The sequence below is a fragment of the Hyla sarda genome, chromosome 8 (genome assembly GCF_029499605.1).
Source record: "Hyla sarda isolate aHylSar1 chromosome 8, aHylSar1.hap1, whole genome shotgun sequence".
In the NCBI taxonomy this organism is placed as follows: Eukaryota; Metazoa; Chordata; class Amphibia; order Anura; family Hylidae; genus Hyla; species Hyla sarda.
In genome coordinates, this window is record NC_079196.1 from 175,934,987 (window position 1) to 175,962,805 (window position 27,819).

General features: G+C 45.9%; 1 protein-coding gene across 2 annotated transcripts in view; it reads left to right on the forward strand.

Annotated features, from left to right (window-relative positions):
• Positions 1–26,869, forward strand: part of CCP110 (centriolar coiled-coil protein 110) — a 96,867-nt gene extending 69,998 nt beyond the window's left edge. For both annotated transcript variants that reach the window (XM_056536352.1, XM_056536351.1), the window contains exons 6-14: positions 7,806–7,911; positions 8,435–8,577; positions 14,252–14,368; positions 14,518–14,619; positions 15,041–15,157; positions 15,934–16,013; positions 16,806–16,868; positions 17,925–17,984; positions 24,337–26,869. In XM_056536352.1, the coding sequence (XP_056392327.1) occupies positions 7,806–7,911; positions 8,435–8,577; positions 14,252–14,368; positions 14,518–14,619; positions 15,041–15,157; positions 15,934–16,013; positions 16,806–16,868; positions 17,925–17,984; positions 24,337–24,412 (864 nt within the window). In that variant the 3' untranslated portion in view covers positions 24,413–26,869. The remainder of the gene's footprint in view (positions 1–7,805; positions 7,912–8,434; positions 8,578–14,251; positions 14,369–14,517; positions 14,620–15,040; positions 15,158–15,933; positions 16,014–16,805; positions 16,869–17,924; positions 17,985–24,336) is intronic.
• The last annotated feature ends 950 nt before the right edge of the window (positions 26,870–27,819 follow it).

The window sequence follows — 27,819 nt, forward strand, 5'->3', positions numbered from 1 at the left end:
ACCCCCTCCCTGCCTTAACATTTTTTTTTTACTATATTAAAAATGGCTTTTTGTCTGCCTGGTAGTGTGCTCACTACCAGGCAGACTTCCCCAGCAGGCGCGACGTCACTGATGCCTGTTGGGGCCAACACGTCCGCCCTTAGTTCACTATATAGGGTGCCTCCAGCTGTTTCACCACTACAACTCTCAGCTTGCCCTGACATCTACTGGCTGTCAGGGCATGCTGGGAGTTGTAGTGGTGAAACAACTGGAGGCACCCTGTGTTGAAAACAATAACTTTGTTAGCGCCGCTACCCCGAACCCCGCTCCCCCCTCTGTTGAAATCAACAGTTTTGTAAGGGCCGCGGCGCTACCCTGAACCCCGCTCTCTCCCTCCCGTTGAAATCAATAGTTTAGTATGGGCCACGGCGCTACCCAGAACCCCGCTCCAACCACTCTGTTGAAATCAATAGTTGCCGCAGCGCTACCCCGAACCCCGCCCCCCCCAGCCCATACCCGAGTGCAGAGCAGCAGCGGCGCGTATATGCTGGAAGGCGGGGCCGGTGTGTGAAGCCAGGGAGCCGATGCGCTTTCGGCGCTCTTTCCCGCATGTCTGACAGGTAAGGAGCGAGTGCAGGCTGAATGAATTGGGACCGATACTCGGCCGGCATTGGTCCGAATTCAAGCGTGACGTCATGCCAGCCTGCAGCCGGCCATTAGGTGGGAGGCCCCTAGTGGCCGGTTTTCAACATTAAAATTATTTTAATGAAAAAAAAAAAATAATAGATTTATATTAGAGATATGTTGTAGTACAGAAGTACTACAACATATCAAAAAAAAAAGTTTGGTGACAGTGGCCATTTAAAATATAATGTTTTAATGTTATAACGTAAAAAAGTCAATAACCAGAATTGCTGATTTTTTTGTTACATCATGTGTCAAAAAAAATTATAAACAGGGATCAAAAAGTTACATCCAAACAAAAATGGTACACATTAAACCTACAGATCACAGCGCAAAAAATGAGCCCTAATACAGCCCCATATACAGAAAAATAAAAAATTATAGGTCAAAATTATAGGAAGGTAATTGTAAACATACTTTTTTTTTATATAAAGTTTAAGCTTTTTTGAAGGGAGTACAATCAGAGAAAATCATGTAAACATGGGTATCATTTTATTAGTATTGACCCACAGAATAAAAAAAAAGTTAATTTAACTGTAAAGTGTACAGCGTAAAAATGAAGCCCTTCATAAGTTGCAAAATTGCTGTTTTCTATTCAATTTCCATACACAAATAATATTTTTTTTGTTTTGCCATATGTTTTATGGTAAAAAGAGTGCTGGCATTACAAAGTACAATTGGTCATGCAAAAAACAAGCCTTCATGGGTTTGTGGATGGAAAAACAAGAATTATGGCTCTTAGAAGGCGAGGAGGAAAAAATATACTCTGGTGAAAACCTTTTTTCTTTTAAATCAACTGGTGCAAGAAAGTTAAACATATTTGTAAATTACTTCTATTAAAAAATCTTAATCCTTCCAGTACTTATTAGCTGCTGAATGCTACAGAGGAAATTCCTTTCTTTTTGGAACACTGATGACATCACGAGCACAGTGTTCTCTGCTGACATCTCTGTCCATTTTAGCAACCGTGCATAGCAGATGTATGCTAAGGGCAGCATGGTGGCTCAGTGGTTAGCACTGCTGCCTTGCAGTGCTGGGGACTTGGGTTCAAATTCTTCTTCTCCTTCTTCTTCTCCTTCTTCTTCTCCTCCTCCTCTCCCCATCAGAGAGAATTCCAAAAAGAAAAGAATTTCCTCTGTAGTATTCAGCAGCTAATAAGTACAGGAAAGATTAAGATTTTTTTAATAGAAGTAATTTACAAAATGTGCTTTGTCCTTAACCCCTTAAGGACTCAGCCCATTCGGACCTTAAGGACAATTTTATTTTTAAGTTTTCGTTTTTTCCTCCTCCCCTTCAAAAAATCATAACTCTTTTATATTTTCATCCACAGACTAGTATGAGGGCTTGTTTTTTGCGCGACCAATTGTCCGTTGTAATGCCATCACTTACTTTACCATAAAATGTATGGCGCAACCAAAAAAAATACTATTTGTGTGGGGAAATTAAAAAGAAAATTGCAATTTTGCAAATTTTGGAAGGTTTTGTTTTCACGCTGTACAATTTATGGTAAAAATGACATGTGTTTTTTATTCTCTGGGTCAATACGATTAAAATGATACCCATGATTATACACTTTTCTATTACTGTTGTGCTTAAAAAAAATCGCAAACTTTTTAACCAAATTAGTACGTTTAAAATCCCCCTATTTTGAAGACCTATAACTTTTTCATTTTTCCGTATAAGCTGTGGTATGAGGGCTAATTTTTTGCGCCAGGATCTGTACTTTTTATTAATATATTTGCTTATACAAAACTTTTATTACATTTTTTATAAAAAAAATTTGTTGAATTTAGAAATTTATTTTTTTTTACGTTCACGCCGTTCACCGTACGGGATCATTTACATTTTATTTTAATAGTTTGGATATTTACGCACGCGCCGATACCAAATATGTATATAAAAATTTTTTACACTTTTTGGGGGTAAAATAGGGAAAATGGGACAATTTATGTTTTTATTGGGGGAGAGGGTTTTTCTCATTTTTTTTTTACTTCATTTTTTTACTTTTATTTTTACACTTTAACCTCTTAAGGACCCAGGACGTACGGGGACGTCCCCGCACCCTGGGCCTTAAGGACCCAGGACGTCCCCGTACGTCCTGGCGTTTTCCGGTCTCTGCCGCTCGCCGGGCAGAGATCGGAACTGGATGCCTGCTGAAATCCTTCAGCAGGCATCCAGGGCAAACGCCGAGGGGGGCCATGTAGGCCCCCCATGTCGGCGATCGCCGCAAATCGCAAGGGAAATCGCCCTTGCGATCTGCGGCGATACCGGGCTGATCGGGTCTCTGGGACCCGACCGCCCGGTAATTTCGCATGATCCCGGCTGTCACAGACAGCCAAGACCATGCTGAAGTATCGGAGCGAGGTGGCAAGCCTGCCACCTCCTCCGATCCCCTGCGATCAGTCGGTTAGTGAACCGACCAATCGCAGGAGGGGGGGCGGTTACTTCCTCCCGTCCTGCCCGGCCCCTGAAAGTCCGGAGAGGAGGGGAGGAAGACCGGAGGACGCGGCGGGGGACGGGGGAGTGCTGGGGACCGGCCCCGGTACTTACATCGTCCCTGAAGACCCGGATCCCGGCGGGGAAGATGGCGGCGACGGCGACAGGTGAGTAGATCTTCAGCCGCGGTCGGGCCCTTTACAGCAATGCACGTCGCCGTAAAGCGACATGCATTGCTGTAATAGGACCCTGTAAACTACAACTCCCAGCATGCCCAGACAGCCCTTGGCATCTGGGCATGCTGGGAGTTGCAGTTTTGCAACATCTGGAGGTCCACAGTTTTTGGACCACTGTGCCCTTCCAGATGTTGCAAAACTACACATCCTCAGCATGCCCTTACTGTCCAGGCATGCTGGGAGTTGTAGTGCTGTAACATCTGGCCCTTCAGATGTTGCAGAACTACAACTCCCAGCATGCCTGGACAGTTTTGGCATACTGGGTGTTGTAGTTTTGCAACATCTGGAAGGGCACAGATTGGGAACCACTGTATTAGTGGTCTGCAAACTGTAGTCCTCCAGATGTTGCAAACTACAACTCCAAGCATGCTGGGAGTTGTAGTTCGGCAACATCTGGCTCTAAAGATGTTGCCGAACTACTACTCCCAGCATGCCTGAGAATGTTTGGGAGTTGTGGTTTTGCAACAGCTGGAGGCACACTGGTTGGGAAACATTGTTTCCTAACTCATTGTTTCCCAACCCGTGTGCCTCCAGCTGTTGCAAAACCACAACTCCCAAACATTCTCAGGCATGCTGGGAGTAGTAGTTTTGCAACAGCTGGAGGTCCCCCCCCTGTGAATGTACAGGGTACATTCACATGGGCAGGCGGCTTACAGTGAGTATCGGGCTGCAAGTTTGCAATGCAGCAAATTTTGCGCGGCAGCTCAAACTCGCTGTAACCCCCCCGCCCGTGTGACTGTACCCTAAAAACACTACACTACACTACCACATAATAAAATAAAAAGTAAAAAACACTACATATACACATACCCCTACACAGACCCCCCTCCCTCCCCAATAAAAATGAAAAACGCCTGGTACGCCACTCTTTCCAAAATGAAGCCTCCAGCTGTTGCAAAACAACAACTCCCAGTATTGCCGGACAGCCGTTGACTGTCCAGGCATGCTGGGAGTTTTGCAACAGCTGGAGGCACCCTGTTTGGGAATCACTAGTGTAGAATACCCCTATGTCCACCCCTATGCAAATCCCTAATTCAGGCCTCAAATGCGCATGGCGCTCTCACTTCGGAGCCCTGTCGTATTTCAAGGCAACAGTTTAGGGTCACATATGGGGTATCGCCGTACTCGGGAGAAATTGACTAACAAATCTTGGGGGCTTTTTCTCCTTTCACCCCTTATGAAAAGGTGAAGTTGGGGTCTACACCAGCATGTTAGTGTAAAAAAAATAAACTTTTTACACTAACATGCTGGTGTTGCCCTATATTTTTCATTTTGACAAGAGGTAAAGGGGAAAAAAGCCCCCCAAAATTTGTAACGCAATTTCTCCCGAGTACGGAGATACCCCATATGTGGGCACAAACTGCTCTGGGGGCGCACAACAAGGCCCAGAAGGGAGAGTGCGCCATGTACATTTGAGGTGATTTGCACAGGGGTGGCTGATTGTTACAGCGGTTTTGACAAACGCAAAAAAAAAAAAAACCACATGCGACCCCATTTCGGAAACTACACCCCTCACGGAATGTAATGAGGGGTGCAGTGAGAATTTACACCCCCCTGGTGTCTGACAGATCTTTGGAAGAGTGGGCTGTGCAAATTAAAAATGTTGTACAGCCCACTGTTCCAAAGATATGACAGACACCAGTGGGGGATAAATGCTCACTTTATGCCTTCTTACGTTCCTCAAGGGGTATAGTTTCCAAAATGGTATGCCATGTGGGGGTTATTTTGCTGTCCTGGCACCATAGGGGCTTCCTAAATGCGACATGCCCCCCGAGCAAAATTTGCTCTCAAAAAGCCAAATATGACTCCTTCTCTTCTGAGCATTGTAGTTCGCCCGTAGTGCACTTCAGGTCAACTTTTGGGGTACCTCCATACTCAGAAGAGATGTGGTTACAAATTTTGGGGGGTATTTTCTGCTATTAACCCTTGCAAAAATGTGAAATTTGGGGGGGAAACACACCTTTTAGTGATTTTTTTTATTTATTTTTTACGTATGCAAAAGTCGTGAAACCCCTGTGGGGTATTAAGGCTCACTTTATTTCTTGTTACGTTCCCCGAGGGGTCTAGTTTCCAAAATGGTATGCCATGTGTTTTTTTTTTTGCTGTCCTGGCACCATAGGGGCTTCCTAAATGCGACATGCCCCCGAGCAAAATTTGCTCTCAAAAAGCCAAATATGACTCCTTCTCTTCTGAGCATTGTAGTTCACCCATAGTACACCTCAGGTCAACTTATGGGGTACCTTCATACTCAGAAGAGATGGGGTTACAATGTTTGGGGGGTATTTTCTGCTATTAACCCTTGCAAAAATGTGAAATTTGGGGGGAAACACACATTTTAGTGAAATTTTATTTTTATTTTTTTACATATGCAAAAGTCGTGAAACACCTGTGGGGTATTAAGGCTCACTTTATTCCTTGTTACGTACCTCAAGGGGTCTAGTTTCCAAAATGGTATGCCATGTGGGGGATTTTTGCTGTTCTGGCACCATAGGGGCTTCCTAAATGCAACATGCCCCCCAAAAACCATTTAAAAAAAACGTACTCTCCAAAATCCCCTTGTCGCTCCTTCGCTTCTGAGCCCTCTACTGCGCCCGCCGAACACTTTACATAGACATATGAGGTATGTGCTTACTCGAGAGAAATTGGGCTACAAATATAAGTATACATTTTCTCCTTTTTCCCCTTGTAAAAATTCAAAAATTGGGTCTACAAGAACATGCGAGTGTAAAAAATGGAGATTGTGAATTTTCTCCTTCACTTTGCTGTTATTCCTGTGAAACACCTAAAGGGTTAAAACGCGGACTGAATGTCATTTTCAATACTTTGGGGGGTGCAGTTTTTATAATGGGGTCATTTGTGGGGTATTTCTAAAATGAAGACCCTTCAAATCCACTTCAAACCTGAACTGGTCCATGAAAAATTGTGAGTTTGGAAATTTTGTGAAAAATTGGAAAATTGCTGCTGACCGTTGAAGCCCTCTGGTGTCTTCCAAAAGTAAAAACTCGTCAATTTTATGATGCAAATATAAAGTAGACATATTGTATATGTGAATAAAAAAAAAAAATTATTCGGAATATCCATTTTCCTTACAAGCAGAGAGCTTCAAAGTTAGAAAAATGCAAAATTTTCAAATTTTTCATAAAATTTGGGGATTTTTCACCAAGAAAGGATGCAAATTACCACAAAATTTTACCACTATGTTAAAGTAGAATATGTCACGAAAAAACAATCTCGGAATCAGAATGATAACTAAAAGCATCCCAGAGTTATTAATGTTTAAAGTGACAGTGGTCAGATGTGCAAAAAAAGGCCGGGTCCTGAGGTGTAAAATGGCTGGGTCCTTAAGGGGTTAATAATCCCCATAGGGGACTATTTATAGCAACCAATCGATTGCTAATGCTGTTCAGTGCTATGTATAGGACACAGCACTGATCAGCATTATCGGTCATCTTCTGCTCTGGTCTGCGGGAAGGGAGATCAGAGCAGAAGACTCCCGGGAGGCAGGTGAGGGGACCTCCGTCTGCCGTGCAGGATGATCGCATCACCGCGGCAGCGCTGCGGGCGATCCGATCATCCTGTTAAGTGACCGCGATGCTGCAGATGCCGTGATCTTTATTGATCACGGCATCTGAGGGGTAAATGGTGGACATCCGCGGGATTGGCGCATTACCGGCGGGTCCCTGGCTGCGATCCACAGCCAGGACCTGCCGCGCATGACGCCGGCATCGCTCCGATGCCCGCGGTTATGCTCAGGACGTAAATGTTCGTCCTGGTGCGTTAAGTACCACATCACCAGGACATACATTTACGCCCTGCGTCGTTAAGGGTATAAAGGGTTAAAGTTCTTTTCAGGATACACGATCACAGTAGACTCTTTGCAGAATATCTGATAAGCAAAAATATATAAAGCTATACACCTTCATTACAGGTCTCTCTGATGCAGTAATCGGGATTCATTTAGCTTTTTTAATCGGTAGAATTTTCTAAACCATTGGGTGCATTCACACGTATCATTTTTACTGTGCATTTAATGCTGCAGATCTGATGCTGTAATTTAAGGTAGCTAAATGATTGAACAGGGAGTCAAATCTGCAGAAAATACTGTAGGTGTGAATGCACTTACTGTAAAACAGATGCCCCCTATATACCATTATGCTCTCCCCTACCATTTTTGGTCTTCTGGTGCCATGCTATTCTATCTCGACTCCTGCTTACGAGGGAAAATCTGTCTTTTTCTAGACCCAAAGATTGTTTCACCAACATTGAAAACTATGCTTCATTTTTTCAATGATGGATCTAAATTGCTGAAGGTCGTATAATATTGTTCCTCTGCTCCTCCTCTTTTCTTCCTCTTACTGTCGGGAATCCCATGATTGATTGCAGAATATTATTCCTTCTGAACTACTTACAAAAGAAGGAAAAATAGGTAACAACTGTCTCTTATTTCTTTATTTTTTGTTCATTTTGAAGGAGTTTGAAGAAGAAGGAAGAAGACTAAGGATTAAGGAAGTGGACCTGCCTGATTGGATCAGTAGAAGTGAAAGCAGTCCTTCTGAGAGTCACTCAGTCAGCGCAGGTTAGCCCCAGGTTATGTTTTTTTGTTTTTTTAATTTTTTTGTGGCTGGAAATGCAGAAAACATGTTAGCATGTCCATTATAATATTCAGCATGAGCATATCTGATATTTTTTGAAAATGATGTACAAGCTGAAACCAACATAAAATGGGAAGAAAAAAAGAGTCCCCTAAATCCACCACCACAATAGTGTCCCTGGGCCAGCACTCATGTGATGTTGTCATGTACATAGTTTAAAAAAAAAAAATGCAGTACATACAAAAAGACCGCTGAGGTCGGAGAATGGCTGCATCATTAGATGGACAATGTATATGATGACATTTGCAGCAGGCCTTGTGAAGGACACCAGAGTGGCATTGGCGGATTAATAGGTAACTAAAGGTGTTCAGAGAGGTAAGGTCAGTCTCTCAAATAAGGACCCGCTGTTCTGTCTATCTGCCTCTTGCCAGAATAATTGGCAAACCCTTGGCATAACTTTGTTGATGTGTTTGCTCATCCCTGAGGTCATTTTCTCTATTTTTACAGTTGGATCACTTGTTGCTCCTTCGCAGCATATTTATGGTTCTACCGTTGAGTCATCCTTCAGTCTTTGGGGATCAGCAGAGAGCAGAGCACCAAAGATATCAGCCTCAAGGCCTCTTAGCAGAGCGAAAACCAGATGGTCTCAGGTGACTTGTTTACCGGAATTTTCTCTGTAAACTTTTTCTCCTATGTCATTAAAACTCCCTTTCATACTATACATATGGAGTGCTTTATTTGTTGGAAGAACTGACATTACGTATGTTTTGCTGATCCCTTTATTTTGAGAAACCTCTACACAGAAGCCTACACTGTACCTTACTTGGGAACAACTTCTTCACACAATGTATTTTTTTCTGTTAGGGGTCGACCTTTAATAAATCCTGGGCCTTCCATTTCCTGGAAGATGATCTATTACGCTCTCACTGGAGTCCCTGTCCGCTGCCTCAGAATCATGAACCTTGGTTTTCTTCTCCTGTTCCTCCCTGACAAAAATTCCTTAAGTTTGCTTGAGTGACAGATAAAAAAAATAAAAAAAAATCACTACATCCACTCTTCTTGGTTGTAATGTCCCTCACTCACCGTTTTAGGCTAGCGCTATATGGTGTTTTTCTCTTATTGGCTCCATTGGGGGACACAGACCATGGGTATATGCTGCTGTCTCTAGGAGGCTTGACACTATGGCAACAGAAAAGTCGGCTCCTCCCAGCAGGGTAGTGTCTAAGGAGGTAGACACTGGTCTGGGTTCTCCCCAGACCAGGTCACTAATTTAAAATTTTTTCTAATTTAGGGACGTTTAGATTTTTATTTCCCTTTTTCTTTTCTGTTTTGAGGTGGGGACTCAAGAACATAGCGTTCATTGTTTCGCCATTTGCGATTGAGGGGGCACAGGCATCGCGGATGTACTGTCAACGGTCAGCGCCTGGGGTTGTACCTCATGGGTCCGGGTACCCCACTTTTCACTACTTGTCTCGCTGTTACAGCCCGGTGACAAAAGCTGACTGAAGACTTCATTAGGTAAGTTCTTCAGACTGAGGTGAGTATCCCCCCCCCCCCCCCCTTTTCTTACAGGTTAGGGGACTCTCAACCTCTGGAGACCCCCAGTTTTTGGACCACTATTTATTATAACTGAGCTATTCTGCACAGAGGAATGGGGGAATGTTTAGGAAGGACTGTGGGTCCTCCCTTACTTTATTGGGGGACATAATGCAGTGATGTGGTACTTTACACTGGTGCTAGCGTTTTCTCCCCAGCTCCTTCCCTCAGCAGCCGCGGCTGCTTACTTTCACTTCGTGCGAGTACCGGCTCAGCCAACCGCAGCTCGCGCCCTGACATAGTTTTCCGTTGGCAGCTTAGTGAGCTGCCGGCGGTGTGTTTGCCCGCTCCCTTCCTCTGTCGCTCGCATATGCGATCATCCCTGGGAGCAGGCGACATTATCCCCATGCGGCCGCGGGCTCTGCACAGACTTTAACTCCGCCCACCCGCGGCCAGCAAGGATTCTTCCTAGCGCGCAAATCCTTCTCCAATAAGCGCTGTGCGCTGCACTTGTTCCGCCTGCACCGCCTGACCCCACTGGGGTTTCTACTCGGGATGCTCCTCCAGACCCTGTGGGCTCGGCTTTCCCTCCAGTCTGGATATCCTCCCTCTCCCAGTCTATTTCCGACTTGGCTCAGGTCTCCCGTTCTGTGGTGACTGCCTTGGAGAGGTCCTCCCTAAGCCGACCCTCCAGAGAGACCCGCTCTCCCCCTCCCTATACTATACGTTCCTCACTACTTCCTACTTTTCTTCTGCCTGGGTGTCAAAAGCCCGCTCAGTCTGGTATTCCCAACTCCGCCAGGGTATTCTTTCAGGCTTCCCCCCGGAGGAATTATCTGACAGAGTTCTCACATGCTCCAAGGCTGGGGATTTTCTGTGTTCTGCTTCCATGCAGTCAGCCCGCTGTGCTGCCTTTGCCACAGGCAACCTGGTGGCCCTCTGTCGCTCCATGTAGCTTAAAGCCTGGGATGCGGACGCCGCCTCCAAGAAGTCTCTAACTGAACGTCCCTTTTGCTGGTTCTCATCTTTTTGGCAAGCGCCTAGATGAGATAATCTCAGAGGTGATGGGTGGAAAGAGTTCCTTATTCCCTCAGAATAAGGCTCGCTCTACTTCCCGTCAGAAGTCCTCCTCTTTAAGATCCTTTCATACTTTTGGTCCCAATAAAGGGTTTAGGCAGGCAACTTCGCGGGACAAGAAGGCTCCCTCCTTCCAGACCCATCCTTCCTGGACATCGGATAACCGTTCCGGCCATTTTGTGGCCAAATCAGGCACCCGCAAACCTACCTCGGCCAGACGGGAGGCCCCCACCCGCAGATTTTTCTCGGGTGGGAGGCCGTCTCTTACTCTTCCGAGATGCCTGGACCACGCACGTTCAGGACTCCTGGGTCAGGGACGAATTTGCCTCCCTTCCAAGGGATCGCTTTTTTCTTTCCCGGGCCCCCCGGTCCCCCTCGCTAGCAAAAGCATTTCGGGGCGCTCTCCAGTTCCTTCTCATCCAGGGAGTAATTTTCCCGGTTCCTCCCAGGGAACGGTTTCAAGCTTCTTACTCCAACCTCTTCGTTGTCCCTAAGAAAGGCGGTTCTGTACGCCCAATCTTGGATCTCGAGCGTCTCAATCAGCATCTTCTACTCCGCCATTTCCGAATGGAGTCTCTCCGTTCGGTAGTGGCATCCATGGATCAAGGGTAGTTTCTTTCCTCGGTGGACATCAAGGATGCCTACCTCCACATTCCAATATTCCAAGGTCATCAGCGGTACCTCCGATTTGCAGTCCCGGAAGGCCGCGGGTCTTTACCAAGGTCCTGGCGCCTGTGATAGCCCTTTTACGGGCAAAGGGTGTCTCAGTGATCCCTTACTTGGACGACCTCCTGATCAAGGCTCCAACCAGGGCTCAGATTATGGAGAGTCTTGGCCTCACCCTCCAGGCCTTGTCTTGTTTTGGTTGGATGGTTAATCAAGACAAGTTCAACCTCTCTCCTTCCCAGTCACTGGGGCTCCCGCTGGACAAGCTGCTGACTCTCTTGTCAGGAGTCCGATTGCTTCGGAACCCTGCCCCAGTTTCCATTTGCTTTTGCATGGAAGTCCTGGGTCGGATGGTGGAGGCCGTGCCCTTTGCCCAGTTTGATTACCGTCCTCTTCAACTGGCAATTCTCTCCCGGCGGGACAGGTCTCCACTGTCTCTCGACCGCAAGATCGTTCTCTCTCTCGACGGTCTCGTCAGTCCCTTCTATGGTGGCTTTGTTCCCCCCTGCTTCTTCAGGGGTGCTCCTTTCTGCCCCTCCACTGGCAAGTTGTCACAAGGGATGCCAGTCTGTCGGGCTGGGAAGGTGTTTTCAGGGACCGGACGGTTCAGGGTCTTTGGGTCCCCCCCCGAGAAGCCCTTCTCCCCATCAACATATTGGAACTGAGGCAATCTATCTTTGCCTGCTTCATTGGGAGCTCCTTCTTCAGGACCGCCCACTGCTGTGGCGTACATCAATCGCCAGGGCGGCACTGGCAGCTCAGCGGCGATGGCCGAGGTAACCAAAATTCTCCTCTGGGCAGAACTCAGGGTGATGGCCATCTCATCAATTTACATTCCGGGAGTGCACAACTGGGAAGCAGATTTTCTCAGCCGGTCCTCAGCCGACCCCGGCAAGTGGTCCCTGCATCCGGTGGTGTTTGCAGAGATCTGCAACCTCTAGGGCACTCCAGACGTGGACCTCTTCGCGTCCTGCTACAACCAAAAAGTTACTCTTTGTGTCAAAGTCCCAGGACCCCTTGGGTCTTGCCGTGGATGCCCTGGTGATCCCTTGGTCGAGCTTTGCCCTACCCTATCTGTTCCCTCCCCTTCCTCTTTCCCAGGGTCCTGAGGACAGGTCAGGCTCCTGGACGACGTACCGCTGCGCCTCCGACCTCGTCCGGACCTCCTATCTCAAGGTCCCCTGTGCCACCCCAATTTACCGTCGTTGCATTTGACGGCGTGGCGGTTGAGACCGCGGTTCTAAGGGCCCGCGGTTTCTCTTCCCAAGTAATTCGCACCATGCTCAGGGCTTGCAAGCCCTCCTCTGCGAAGATTTACCACCATACCTGGCAGTCTTATTTTCGTTGGTGTGAAGCTCAGGCTTTTTCTCAGGTCGTGTTTTCCTTTCCCAGACTCCTTTCTTTTATACAGTCGGGGCTGGAACAAGGGTTGGCTCTCAGCTCCCTTAAGGGTCAAGTTTCGGCCCTTTTCATTCTTTTTCAACATCCTCTGGCGTCCAATTCTCATGTCCGGACCTTTCTTCAAGGAGTGGCACATGCTGCCCCTCCTTATCGGTCTCCTTCTCCCCCTTGGGACTTAAATTTGGTCTTGGGTGCCCTGCAAGGCGCTCCTTTTGAACCTCTCAGGGACATTCTTCTTCGCCTCCTTTCTTGGAAGGTGGCGTTCCTTATTGCTATTGCCTCTATTAGGAGAGTATCAGAGCTGGCAGCTCTCTCCTGCCGTTCTCCCTTCCTGGTTGTACACCAGGAAAAGTTGTTTCTCGTACAGATCCGTCCTTCTTACCTAAGGTGGTTTTGGCCTTTCACCTCAATGAGGACATGGTCCTGCCATCCTTTTGTCCGGCCCCTTCTCATCCCAGGGAACGTTTGCTCCACAAACTTTATGTGGTGAGGGCTGTTCGGACCTATCTCTGTCACTTCTTCCTTTCGGCAGTGTGACTCCTTTTTTGTTCTTATGGAAGGTCGTCGTCAAGGACAACCTGCTTCTAAGGCCACCATTTCTCGGTGGATCCGATCTGCTATTTTGGAAGCTTACCGCTGTAAGGGGAGGATCCCACCTTTCAGGGTTTTGGCTTCGGCCTCGCAGATCTGTAAAGCGGCCACATGGTCGTCTTTGCACACTTTCACTATGTTCTACCAGATTCATACCTTTGCATCAGCTGATGCTAGTCTGGGCCGTAAGGTGTTGCAGGCGGCGGTGGGCCTTCCATCCACCTGACTTATTTCCTTGCCCACCCAAGGGACGTCTTTGGTACGTCCCATGGTCTGTGTCCCCCAATGGAGCCGATTATGCTTAATGTAAAATCTTTCTCAAAGGATCCATTGGGGTACACAGCTCCCACCCTTTTTTCTGGTGTTCCTATTTCAGTTATCTGTCCGAGAGTGTGTTCAGTTACTTTTTCTTCTGGTTTCTCGGACAGTTCGTGGTTTTTCTCTTGACCTGTCGGTCTGCTCCTATTGCTCTGGAACTGATTAGCTCAGATGCCTGTGGGTGAGTAAACCCTGCTGGGAGGAGCAGACTTGCCATAGTGTCAAGCCTCCTAGAGAAAGCAGCATATACCCATGGTCTGTGTCCCCCAATGGATCCTTCTTCAAGAAAGAGATTTTACGGTAAGCATAAAAATCTCCTTTTTCTGGTGCTGCCAGATTACACGGCATCTCAACTCCTATAAATGAATGGTGTCGCATCGCAACCCATGCGTGGCTGTGACCTCAGCCCTGTAGTCGCAAGAAATTAATCTCAGGGGGATTTCTTGTGACTGCAGCATCATAGTTATGGTAGGTTGCAATGCCACTTTGTTCCCTTGCACGAGTTGATATGTCATGCAACAAGGTGATTTTTGGTGTACCGACCAGAAATTGCTGTGTAGCCTTAGTCTTACTCCTCACAGCTTCTTGCCTCCTCTTTTGCTTCTGAATGCAAAAAATTCCAGAACAGTAGGTCAGGACCCACCAGTGCACTCTGCGCATGTAGCATAGTGTTCAGGCCATTTATACGCTTGAGAGAACTGTCTAACTATTTATATTATTCATTTCTCTTTTTAGGTTTACAGTCCACAAATGCAAAGAAAATTTATCAAAGTAACTGCACTGGCCAAAGGTTTCCTTACACGGAGATTAATGCAGACGGAGAAGCTAAAGCATCTAAAGCAAACTGTGAAAGTATGTGTTTTATCCCACTATGGGTTTATTATCTGTGCTCCATTATTCTTAGTTATATACATGTCTACCAAACGGTGTAAACTAAAATTGATTCTGCAGAAATACCTTCCTTTTCAGCTACATTATTTGTTTTCTGTCTTGTATATCAGGATACTGCTGAATTTATTAGAACATTTCATACTGAGGTTCAGCCAAGCAAAGGACTTGTGTCAGCCCAAGACATTTCCTTACAGGAAAGAGTTTTTGCTCAGGTAAGTAACAACAAATGGTCCAAGTTCATTTGGCTGTTTCTATAGCCTCCTATTCTGGCTTTAGTTCTATCAGGAACAACCAAATGTTCAGGCTTTCAAGTCTTTTGAATAAGGAAGAGCGTGTTCATTCTGCTTTGCAACCAGGGGCAGGCACTGAGGGCCCCCTTGTTCTCAACAATAGTGGAGGTCCTCAAGCTGAGACCCCACCTAACTTTCTGGGTTCAGGAAGCGGTGCCTTATTTTTGCAGCATTTATGAGAACAGACTAGAATAATTACAGCAAGTAGAGACTCTGAGCAATTTCTTGCCAAGCTGCTTTTTGTATGATAGAACCCCTTTCCATTATCTGCCATACCTCGGTTGAGGTGTTGTGTGCAGTGTATATATGCATATTAATGTACACTTTTCTATTTTAATTTAAGCTGCGGGCAGCTCTGTATGAAATCCATGATATCTTCTTTGCAATGGACGCTCCAGAACAAATGAATATTTTGGCTCATGACCGAGAACTGAGACGAGAGAAGATGATCAGACAAATGGTATTTGTCAAGTTATACAATATTATTGCCTTAAATGGGTAGAGGTGGGTTTCCTCAAGGTGAAGTGGCTGGTACATCTTGTGGAAGAATGTACAGGTTCCTCTACATGAGCTGCCAGATCTCCATTTACTCTCTGGATCTAGTGGCCGCCTCACTCATGATTCACTATCAACAGTTATTGAATCAGAAAGGGTAACAAACAGGGTTAGTTCAAGAACACTACATATTAGAGATCCATGGAAATATTGTTGGTGTGATATCCAATAAAACGTTCTATTTAATGAGAACAATTCAATTTTTGTATGTCAGATAATCATTGCATCTTTTGGATAAAATACTTGCTCTACATGACTCCAAGGATTCTAACTAATACTCATGCATATCTAATTTAAATATTTCTACTGAGAAATAGGGCTTAAGTATGTTTATATAAATATTTTAGTGCATTGCTAATCCTAAATATCACAGACCTATTACATGGGCAGCCAGAGAATTATGGGTTTTAAAGCTGTCAAAATACTGGGCTTATTACACAGGGTGATATAAGCCTCTTGAGACAATTATCAGCCAGTGTAATAGCGCTCTAAGGGTTTAATAGTAGATGTCCAGCCTAGGCTGTTTTCACAGATGGGTCACTTGCACTTTCCTGTCTTCTTACATTATATTTACAGTCAACTGGATACTGTAATATTTTACTGACCATTCAGAATAAGGAGACTGATCTATTATGTATTTTCCTGCATGTTTATTGATTAAAGATCTTTTTTTGACTATAGGAAAAAATAAAGAGCCCTCGAGATAGGGTGACCTTGTCATCAGCAACTCAGAAGTCTTTGGATAGGAAAAAGTTCACCAGGTAATTCCACATGGTCAAGGGGTCCCTATGAACTACATTTATCGACAATAGATCAATGTAGTGATCAGCGAAGCCACCACCGATAATCTATATATAAAACTCAACGTGTGTGTGTGTATATATGTGTGTATGTTCCAGCATCACGTCCAAACGGCTAAAGATATTAACATGAAACTTGGCACACATGTTACTTATATGTCACCAACAAACATAGGATAGGTGATTTAACCCTTACTCACCCCCATTTGCCAGGGGCGGGGTTTATGTTTAAAGTCCATACAAGTCAATGGGAAATACATGTTACAGCATAACTCCCAAACGGCTGGAGATATTTTGATAATACTGGGTGACATGTTACTTATATGTCCACTTAAAATATAGGATAGTTAATTTAACCCTTAACTGCGCCCATTTGTGAGGGTCGGGGTTTTTGTTTAAAGTCCTATGCAAATCAATGGAAAATGTATGTTCCCACATAACTTCCGTACAGCTGGAGATATTTCAATACCTGGTACACATATTACGGGTCGGATAGGAGGTCAAGATAGGAGGTCGGGATAGGACAACAATATATGAGGACGGGATATGAAGTCAAAATCTTCCTCCTTTGGTTATTTTCCTCCCCAACAAGGATTAGGAAGGTGTATTCAGCTAGTGTGTGTGTGTGTGTGTGTGTGTGTGTGTGTATATATATATATATATATATATATATATATATATATATGATATAATGTGTGAAAAAGTAACATATTCTAATACAAATTAATTTACTTGTCTGCCAATTTTTTGCAGGGCAGTAGAAATTGGAATGTCAAATAGGAAACCAATATCGAAACCAAAGGCCTTGGATCCTAGGTGAGTGGTAATCCTACAAACTCAGATGGGTTTCTACATTGGTTATAAGTAGGGAAGTCCCGATATCGATACTGGTATCGGTATCAGGACCGATACTAGCTATTTGCATAGTATCGGGGACTCGTTTAATGTCCCCGATACCATGCCCGATACCTGCTTCCACTCCACTGTCCCGTTCTTCCGTCCTCCGGGCCGCATCATGTCGTCCTATGGAGGAGCATGTGACTCACACGTCACTCCGCCTCCTCCTCTGCGCCCGCCGTAACGCTACGGAGGAAGCAGAGTGACGTATATGTCACATGCTCCTCCATAAGACCACATGATGCGGACGGAAGAACAGGACAGTGGAGCGGCAGCACCCGACACAGGAGGTGAGCTGCCTGCAAGGAGGGGGGCTTCTACTAATGTCTAAACGGGGGGGCCCCTGCTGCTGTCTAAAGGGGGGGCTGCTACCGTTTAAATGGGGGCCCCTGTCTACAGGGGGGCTGCTGTCTACAGGGGGGGGCTGCTGCTAATGTCTGCTAGGGGATACTACCTACTATTAAAGGCAATCTGCAGAGTCACCTGCACTAACTTGAATTTATAGGTAGATAGTGCGGGTGACCCGGTTTCTACCGCTGCTTACCATGTGGTCATCGGCCTCACCGCCAATGCAAATTTCCTGTTCTGTCCAATGGAGAAGAGAGAAATCTTGGCTCCTACTACAGCAGCCGCCTCCATTATACACAACAAGGACCCACATATCAGCACGGTAAGCAGCGCCAGAAACCGGGTCACCTTGGTGTCAGATTCCCTTTAAAATATAAGTACTCGTACTTGGTATCGGCGAGTACTAGAATTAAAGTATCGGTACTCGGTCTTAAATAAAATGGTATCGGGACATCCATAGTTATAAGGACTTTTATTGGGTTATTTCTGCTTATAGCTGTTTTTACTTAACAACCTAATATAACTGGTACTAAGGCATTTTTTTCTGCTTATAGGTACATTTATTTATTTTAATGGGTTTTATTAACATATACAGCATCTTCACACTTTCATATTTTCTTCATACAGAATCCTTCAGCCAAGCCAAGGACAAAATGCTCCTATCAATAAACTTCTGTCCAGACAAGGGTAAGCTTAACTCCAGTGTAGACCTATAGTTGACATGTCTGTAGATTGCATTGTCTGCTCAGCAGCAAGCTGAGTCTGTGTACTCTGCAGCAAGGAGCTGGTGAATATTCACTTTCTGCCAAGCTGTTCCTTACGGCAGCTGTATATATCCTGCTGCATTCCGCTCACCTCGTGTAAGCAGCCTGCCCTTCCCTCCAATGTACATGGTCCGTTACAACAGTCTTCCTTGTGTGGTGGTCTTGTAGGCTAAATGTGTAGCCATTGTGTTGTGTCCAGTGATGAAGTTGAGTTGCCCATAGAAAAAAAGTGTATCCTATTTTTTTTTTTTTTTTTATTGTGGACAAGGCTTTTAATTCTTTGTAATAGTAGAAGGAATCCTGGCACTCTTAGGTTGTCTAGCAAAGCTTTTCTTTCTCTATCGGCTCCAAGGAGGCTTGACACTATGGCAACAAGAAAAGTCGGCCCCTCCCAGCAGGATATATCCGCCCACAAGCACCTGAGCTAATCAGTTTTAGCTTTGTGTCTTAGGAGGCAGACGCTGGTCTAACATTTTTTATTTTTTAGATTAGGGACGTTTAGATTTTTATCTCCCTCTTTTTTTTTCTGTTTTCAGGTGGGGATTCAGGAACATAGATTTCACTGTTTCCCCATTTGCGATTGAGGGGGCACAGACATCGTGGATGTTCTGTCAACCCCCTCTCGCCAACGGTTAGCTCCTGGGGTTGTACCTCATGGGTCCGGGTCCCCATATCTCCCTGCTCGTCTCACTGTTACAGCCCGGCATGATGCAGGGGACAAAAGCTGACTGAATACTTCATAGGTAAGTTCTTCAGACTGAGGTGAGTATTTCTCCCCCCCCCCCCCCCTTTTTCTTACAGGTTTTAGGGGCTATCAGCCTCTGGAGACCCCCTGTTTTGGCCCACTCTTATTATTGCAACCCCTAATCCCTGGGGATGTGGGGAACTATTTCAGTGAGTGGGACTTTCAATTCACTTTTACTTATTGTCCCTGGGTCTCCCAAACAAAGACCTGGGGCACATAGGTCTGGGGCACACAGGGGAAACGGTCAGTGGTGAAGGACGGTCTCTGCGCCGATGTTTAAGGCATGCAGTTCTTTTTCTTTCAGCAGCCGCGCTGCCGACTTCTCCCTCTCTGACATATAAGTGCCGGCTCGGCCGCATCATGTGCTGCAGCGTCCGGAGCTTGTTGTCTCTTCCCGTCGGCAGCTGTGAGCTGCCAGCGGGGTGTTTACCCGCTCCTTTCCCCTTGCGCTCGCATATGCGACGGGGGTTGGGAGCGGACGCCATTATATCCGGCCACATTCTCTTCCTAGCCACAGGCTCTTGCAGACATTAGCCCCGCCCACTCGCGTCCGGCAGGGATTGTCCCCTATCAGACACAAGCGCACAAATTAGTTCTGCTTCTCTGCCAATTAGCACAGTGCGCGCGCAGAGGGGCTCTAGGACCAATCAGAGGTGCCCTATTCTAATCCGGCCCCTCTCTTCTCATTGGTCCTGCATTCTCCTCTCCTGTCTCTCTCCCTCTCTCTCTCGGGTGCTGGCTAAAGTTCTCCTCACAGCAGCTGCCCTGTTAAGAGCACAGACCCGGGGTGAGACTGTTTCATTTTTACTATGTCCGAGCCCAGTACTGTCCCTCCCTCTAAACAGTTAACTGGGACCCTGGTCACTTATTATTATACTTGCAAGGGCTGCAATGCAAAAATGTCTGGTTCTGCTGAACCCACTTGTTCCGCCTGCACCTCCTGACCCTCCTGGTATTTCTACTCTGGATTCTCCTCCAGACCTTGTGGGCTCTGCCGTCCCTCCGGAATGCGTGTCTTCTCTCTCCCAGTCTATTTCCAACTTGGCTCAGGTCTCCCATTCTGTGGTGACTGCCTTGGAGAGGTCCTCCTTACGCCAAACCTCCAGAGAGAACCGCTCCCCCTCTCCCTATGCTAAGCGCTTTCACAAGCGTACCAGGGGTAGCCCCTCTGACTCATCTCCGGAGTCTGCTAGCAGACATGGGTATTCATAGGTATTGCTCATCTGCTTCAACTTCCCATAGACGTTCCCCTTCCAAGGGACACTCCTCCGGTCGCTGCTCTGGCTCTCCAGATCCGCGCACCAGGTCGGTGTCTCCCTCATCCAGGGCTGCCCCTCCTCACACAGTGGACCCACCGGTCTCCCGCTTATTTAAAGCTATTACTCTGCCTTTGGCAGATGCGGATTCCTTGAAGGATCCTGTGGACAAGAGTGTAGAGACCCTTGCGAAATTCGCCTTTGATGCAGCGGGCTCCTCCCTTCTCCATGCGTTTGCTTCTGCCTGGGTGTCTAAAGCTCTTTCAGTCTGGGCTTCCCAGCTCCGCCAGGGTATTCTTTCTGGTGCCCCAGCGGAGGAATTGGCTGATCTAGCTCTCCAACTCTCTAAGGCTGTAGATTATCTGTGTACTGTTTCCATGCAGTCTCCCCGCTGTCGGCCTTTGCCACTGGTAACCTAGTGGCTCTTCGTCGTTCCATGTGGCTCAAGGCCTGGAACGGTGATGTCGCTTCCAAGAAATCTCGGACGGATCTTCCTTTTACCGGTTCTCGTCTGTTTGGTAAACGCCTCGATAAGATCATCTCAGAGGCGACGGGTGGTAAAATGGTAAAAGTTCTGTTACCTCAAAATAAGGCTCTCAGTACTACTTCCCGTCGAAAGTTGACCTCCTTTCGGGTGTTTGGTTCCAGTAGGGCGTCCAGACAGGCGCCCTTGCGGGACAAGAAGGCTCCCTCCTTCCAGACCTGTCCCTCCTGGAAATTGGGTAACCGTTCAGGTGGTTTGTGGCCAAAGCGGGCAACCGCAAGCCTACTTCTGACTGAAGGGACACCCTCACTTTCGGATTTTTCTCAAGTGGGAGGTCGTCTGTTGCTCTTCCGGGACATCTGGTCCGCGCACGTGCAGGACTCCTGGGTCAGGGACGTGGTATCCAATAGATACTGAATCGAGTTTGTCTCCCTTCCGAGGGATCGTTTTTTTTTTTCGTTCCCGGGCTCCCAGGTCCCCCTCTCTGGCGCGGGCCTTTCGGGGCGCTCTCCAGTCCCTCATTCAGGGAGTAATTGTCCCTGTTCCTCCCGAGGAGCGTTTTTTTGGGTTTTATTCCAACCTCTTCGTGGTCCCGAAGAAAGGGGATTCAGTTCGCCCGATCCTGGACCTAAAGGGCCTCAACCAACATCTTCTCCTCCGCCACTTCCACATGGAATCTCTCCATTCGGTCATGACGTCCATGGACCAAGGGGAGTTTCTTTCCTCAGTGGACATCCGGGATGCCTACCTTCACATTCCAATTTTTCTGGGGCATCAGCGGTATCTAAGCTTTGCAGTTCCGGAAGGCCATTTTCAGTTTGTGGCCCTTCCCTTTGTTCTGGCCACTGCTCCAAGGGTCTTCACCTAGGTCCTGGCGCCTGTGATCGCCCTCTTACGGTCGAGGGGTGTCTCATTGATTCCGTATCTGGATGACCTTCTCATCAAGGCTCCAACCAGGACCCAGAATTTGGAGTCTCCATATTACCCTTCAGACCAGTCGTTTAGGCTGGATGGTCAATCAGGACCAGACTCCCACCCAGTCTTTTAATATTCCAGGGTCTCCAGTTCGACACAGCGTCCGCCCAGATTCAGCTTCCGTCGGACAAGCAGCTGACTCTTCTGTCGGGGGTTCGGATACTCCAAACCCCGGTTCCGGTTTCCATTCGCTTCTGCATGGCAGTTCTGGGTCGAATGCTGGCGGCCATGGAGGCCGTTCCATTTGCCCAATTTCATTACCGGCCTCTTCAACTTGCGCTTCTATCAAGTGGGACTGTTCTCCGATGTCCCTCAATCGCAGGATCATTCTTCCTCAGAGGGCTTGCCAGTCCCTTCTGTGGTGGCTTCATTCCCCCCCTTCTTTTACAGGGACGCTCCTTTCTGCCCCTTTGTTGTCAAGTCGTCACGGCTGATGCCAGCCTTTTGGGTTGGGGAGGTGTCTTCAGGGACCGGACGGTCCAGGGCCGTTGGTCCCCCCCGCCCCAGAAGCCCTTCTCCCCATCAACATGTTGGAACTGAGGGCAATCTATCTATGCCATTGGGAGATCCTTCTTCGGGACTGTCCTGTTCATGTCCAGTTGGACAACTCCACTGCTGTGGCGTATATCAATCACCAGGGCAGCACCCGCAGCTTGGCGGCGCGATGGCCGAAGTGTCCAAGATTCTTCTCTGGATGGAGCTCAGAGTGCCAGCCAACTCAGCAATTCACATTCCGGGAGTGAACAACTGGGAGGCGGACTTTCTCAGCCGATCCTCAGCCGACCCCGGCGAGTGATCCCTTCATCCGGAAGTGTTTGCAGAGATCTGCAACCTCTGGGGCACTCCGGACATGGACTTATTCATGTCCTGCCACAACCAGAAGGTTCCTCAATTTGTGGCGAAGTCCTGGGATCCCTTGGCTCTGGCTGTGGATGCCCTGGTGATTCCCTGGTCGGACTTTGTCCTTCCCTATCTCTTCCTCTCCTCCCAGGGTCCTGAGGAAGCTCAAAGCAGAAGGCGTTTCCGCTGTTCTTGTTGCTCCGGACTGGCCCAGGAGGGCTTGGTATGCCGACGTGATCCGGCTTCTGGATGACGTCCCGCTGCGCCTCCCTCTTCGTCCAGACCTACTCTCTCAAGGTCCCCTTTGCCACCCCAATTTACTGTTGCTGCATTTGATGGCGTGGCGGTTGAGATCGCGGTTCTGAGGGCTCGGGGTTTCTCTCACCAAGTGATTCACACTATGCTCAGGGCACGCGAGCCCTCTTCTGCGAAGATTTACCACCGTACTTGGCGGCCTTATTTTCATTGGTGTGCATCTCACTCCTTTTCTCCTGTTACATTCTCTCTCCCTCGACTTCTTTCCCTTTTACTGTCGGGGCTAGAACAACAGTTAGCTCTCACTTCCTTTAAGGGTCAGGTTTTGGCCCTTTCCATTCTCTTTCAATGTCCTCTAGCGTCCGATCCCCATATCTGGACTTTTCTTCAGGGAGTGGCCCCTCCTTACAGGTCCCCTACACCACCATGGAACCTGAACTTAGTTCTTGGTGGCCTGCAGGGTGCTCCCTTCGAACCTCTCAGGGACATTCCTCTTCACCTCCTTTCTTGGAAGGTGGTGTTCCTGATTGTGATTACCTCTATTAGGAGCGTTTCAGAGCTGGCAGCTCTCTCCTGACGTTCTCCCTTCCTGATTGTACACCAGGACAAAGTTGTTTTCTGTCCGGTTCCGTCCTTCTTACCAAAGGTGGTTTCTGCTTTTCATCTTAATGAGGACATCGTCCTTTTTTCCGTCTCCATCTCATCCCATGGAATGTTTGCTCCACAAACTGGATTTGGTGAGGGCTGTTTGGACCTATCTCTCCGTCACTTCTTCTTTTCGACAGTGTGACTCCTTTTTTTGTTCTTACGAAAGGTCGTCGTAAAGGACAACCTGCTTCAAAGGCCGCCATTTCTCAGTATGTCCGTAAAATCTTTCTCAGAAAGTCCATTGGGGGACACAGCACCCACCCTTCTTTTCCCTAGTGTTCCTGGTTCAGTTACCTGTCCGAGGGTGTGTTCAGTTAATTTTTAGATTGGTTTCTCGGGCAGTTTATGGTTTTTTCCTGACCTGTTGGTCCTTTCTTGCTCTGGGGCTAAAAATGATTAGCTCAGATGCCTGTGGGCAGATATATCCTGCTGGGAGGGGCCAACTTTTCTTTTTGCCATAGTGTCAAGCCTCCTGGTGACAGCAGCCTATACCCATGGTCTGTGTCCCCCAATAGATCCTCCGAGAAAGAGATTTTGCGGGAAGCATAAAAATCTCCCCTTTTTTTTTTTTCTTTATTGAAGCAATCTATGATACAACATGAACACAGCTTGCGTTAGGGCACAAATAGCCTTCCTCAACTGAATAGAAAGGCTATTTGTGCAGTAAAGTGTGCTGCATTGATGTTGTGTTGTATTTTGTTTTTAATAAAAGATAAAAAGATTTGCATGACAACCTGTGTGCTGGGATTCAAGTACTGTCCACAGGCCCCTACATCATCACCAGTGCCGACCTATCTCTACCTGGACAAAACTTTGTGATAACTTTCCATGTAAATGTGGTTCTTGAGTTGAGAACTCAGGGCCTCCACAATGTAAAACTGTGTATGTGTTCACACATGCAGCTCAGAAAAAAGGGTGGTGTGGAACAGCTTTATTTTAACTATTTTTGTTCTCAACACATCCATAGAGATCTATGTATTATCCAAAATTTTAAGTTGAAGTGCGGATTCACCTAAAGAGTAAATTATTAAGGCCATACACCCCAACTGACTCTTCTTTTTTTCATTATTAGGAGTATCTGCAAGAAAAACCCCAAGAAAGAAGCCAAGTGTTGTGACAATTTACGCAGACAGCATTCTTTGGGATGAAGGAGTAGGAAGCGCTCATTGTTTCCTATTATATTTTGCTATCTGTTGGATTTGGATGATCTCCAATATAGAACACTGCATGCTCCATTCTATTTGCACCCAAAGCGCCAGAGTCTTTACGTTGCTTTTGTTTTGCATGACAGACAATGTTAGCTGTACAATCTCTTCTAAAGATTTGCACATTTTTACACTATGGATAGGTTTTATGCTATATGATCTTGAGAAGTTAGAAACTGATAAGTGTTTTGGTGACTATAGTTGGACTTTATTTGGTAAAGGGAGTTGTCCTTCACTTTACATTCATTTTCTTGGTTTGTGCATGATCCATAGAAACCAGAAAATACCATATCCTGCTTTTAATATGTTATGCATTTTACTTCTAGTGGTGTATTACAATGCAAATATATAGATGTACAGTAAGATGCTTGTTACACTTTATTTATAGCAGTTTTAGTGAAATTATCTTTGTTCAGGAGCACATTTAAGAGTAGAGTACCACTGGATAAAATTCAGGAGGAAACGCTTAACCTAGTTGGAGAGATCGGAGTGTACTGTGGTCAGTAACCCTAGTAAAGTAATGTATACAGTATAGCCTATTGAGTCTAGAGGGTGGCCTTATTCACTGATTGACAGCCTCTCAATGTATGAGCACACATATAAATGAAGGGTGTCAGTCAGTGAGACCACCTTCCAGATTATACCCGACACCAAAAGGAATCTGAGGTTGTACTGAATCTATATAGCAATCCGCTCCTCGTCTCCTGCACTATACCTTTCTACATGTAGAATAGAGCAGTTTAATAGATCGACCTTAAAGGGGGCCTGTTACCAGATCAGACTCTTAAGTCAGAGCATCTGTTAGTTGCTCTTAGGGGAGCATCTTAGCAGGTGCTATGGCAACTTCTGAATAGAATCTGTGTGCATTCGTAGGAAAGTTTTTTTCCGCGAGCTGACCCATTTAAAAGGGCCAGCAATCAGCTGGCAAACAAGACTCATCCAGTAATTTTAAGGGTGTATTCACACTTGCAGTATCCTCTGCATATAACGTTTACATATCACTTTTGAGCTGTCTCCATTAGATGCTGCACCATAGAGCGGTATGGCCTAAGGAGTCTTGTGGGCTCTCCTGACATCTGTTTTTAGTAAAGAGGTGTATTTCCCTCGAAATAAAATTCTTGAACAATGTAGAGTTTTAATTGGTATTACAAATAATGCAGTTTTTGCTAAAACAGATAAGTTGGAAGAGACAACAGCTCCATTTTAAAGGGGTACTCCAACCCTAGACATCTTATCTCCTATCCAAAGGATAGGGGATAAGATGTCTGATTGTGGGAGTCCAGCCGCTGGGGACCCCCGCGATCTCTGCTGCGGCACCCCAGACTTCCAGTGCATGGAGCAAACTCGGCTCCGTGCCGTATGACTGGCGATGTGTGTGACGTCACGGGCACTCCCCACTAATGACGTCACGGCCACGCCCCTCCCAAAGACTTTCATTGAGGGAGTGTGCCTGTGAAGTCACGAGCCTCCGGCGCTGCACCCGACGCTCTAAGCGAACGCCGGGTGCAGCAGGGAGATCACAAGGGTCCCCATCAGCGGGACCCCCGCGATCAGACATCTCATCCTCTATCCTTTGAACAGTAGACAACTTTTTCCTTTTCTTGTAAATCCTTACAGTTAACTGTGATTTACCAAAGCATGCATGGCTCATCATACTGGATATAAGAGTGTGTTTACCAGAGGTATTTCTAGCTCTTATTTGTGCCGTTTACTTTCTACTTTTACACTTTTGTTCATATTTATTCTTATTGTCATTTATTACTATTGATATGATCCAGTTTGGGAAATTTAGTTAAAATTTCCAAACCACATAAGATGTTCCTTTCAGTTATAAACTGGCTTTGTTGAATTACACACTATTTCATATTGCTTCATTAAATATGACATAGTACTGTTTATATCCAGGCTTTTAAAGCTCCCAGAAGTGCAGCTACTAATATAGGACTGGTTAGTTTCAATGGCATTACACAATTGGTAACAATTTTCCTTTACTAGATTTCTGTTCTATTTGAAATAAGAGACTAATATTCTTAATAAATTGACATCTGAGAACCGTCCTCTTTCTGCAATGCTGTGACTATAGCTGAGTTACACATCTGGTTTATATACTCACCTTTTCTATGAACAATTGTACAACTTCTGTTATGTTTCCGAGGCTCTTTTGTTCTCTAAATGGACAGACCAAATTGTAAGCTCTCCGTGGCCGTTTTATTTCTTTTCAAGTGCCAGAACATTTTTATGTACAGTACATTATTTTTATTTATACTTAATTTACAGCTGCATGCAGATTGCTTTCTTTTATAAAGTGTATTTATTTTTGTACATCATTTTGTATGGTTTTTGTTCTTGCTTCGTTTTTTTAAAAGTAATAAAGTTTTTTGTCAACAATTTAAACAAGAACTTTCTGGCTTTCTTAAGATGCAAGTACCGTACTTAAAATGGTATTCCAGGCAGTTGAAATTCTCTTCTATTTCAATTAAATTAAAACAATTAAAAAACAAAAAAACAAAAAAAAAAAAACGTACTAACCTACCTCGCTCCCTCTCTCAAACATATTTTTAACATAGAAGGGGTGTTAACTTAGAGATGAGCGAATTTACTGTTATTCAGTTCGTCACGAACTTCTCGGCTCAGCAGTTGGTGACTTTAGCCTGCATAAATGAGTTCAGCTTTCAGGTGCCCCGGTGGGCTGGAAAACGTGGATACAGTCCTAGGAGACTCTCCTAGGACTGTATCCACCTTTTCCAGTCCACCGGGGCACCTGAAGGCTGAACTCATTTATGCAGGCTAAAGTCATCAACTGTCGAGCCGAGAAGTTCCTGACGAATTGAATAACTAACTTCGCTCATCTCTAGTGTTAATACAGGTAGAGCTGGGCGGTATGGCCAAATATGTGTATCCCGGTATTTTTGTAACTTATGGCGGTTCCACGGTATATAACAGTATTTCTTTCAACCCCCCCCCCCCCCCATCATGTGACCCGCCAGTAATAACTTTTTTTTTTTTTTTTTTTTATGACATATAGTGCTTTACATTAGTGGTAAATTTAGATTGATATATTCAGCAATTTTTGTGAAAAACTCAAAAAAAATTCAAAAAAATGAAGAATTAGATTTTACATTTTCTGCTCGTACAACAAATAGTCATGCTGCACCAAATTAATGATTAATTCACATCTACAATAGATCTACTCTGTTCTTATCATATGATAAACTTTTTTAGAACGTTAGAAGGTTTATAAGTTTAGCAGCAATTTTCCAGATTTTCAACAAAATTTTTATTTTTCCGGGACCAGTTCAGTTCTGAAGTGGAATTGAGGGGCCTGTATTTTAAATACCACCATAAATCAG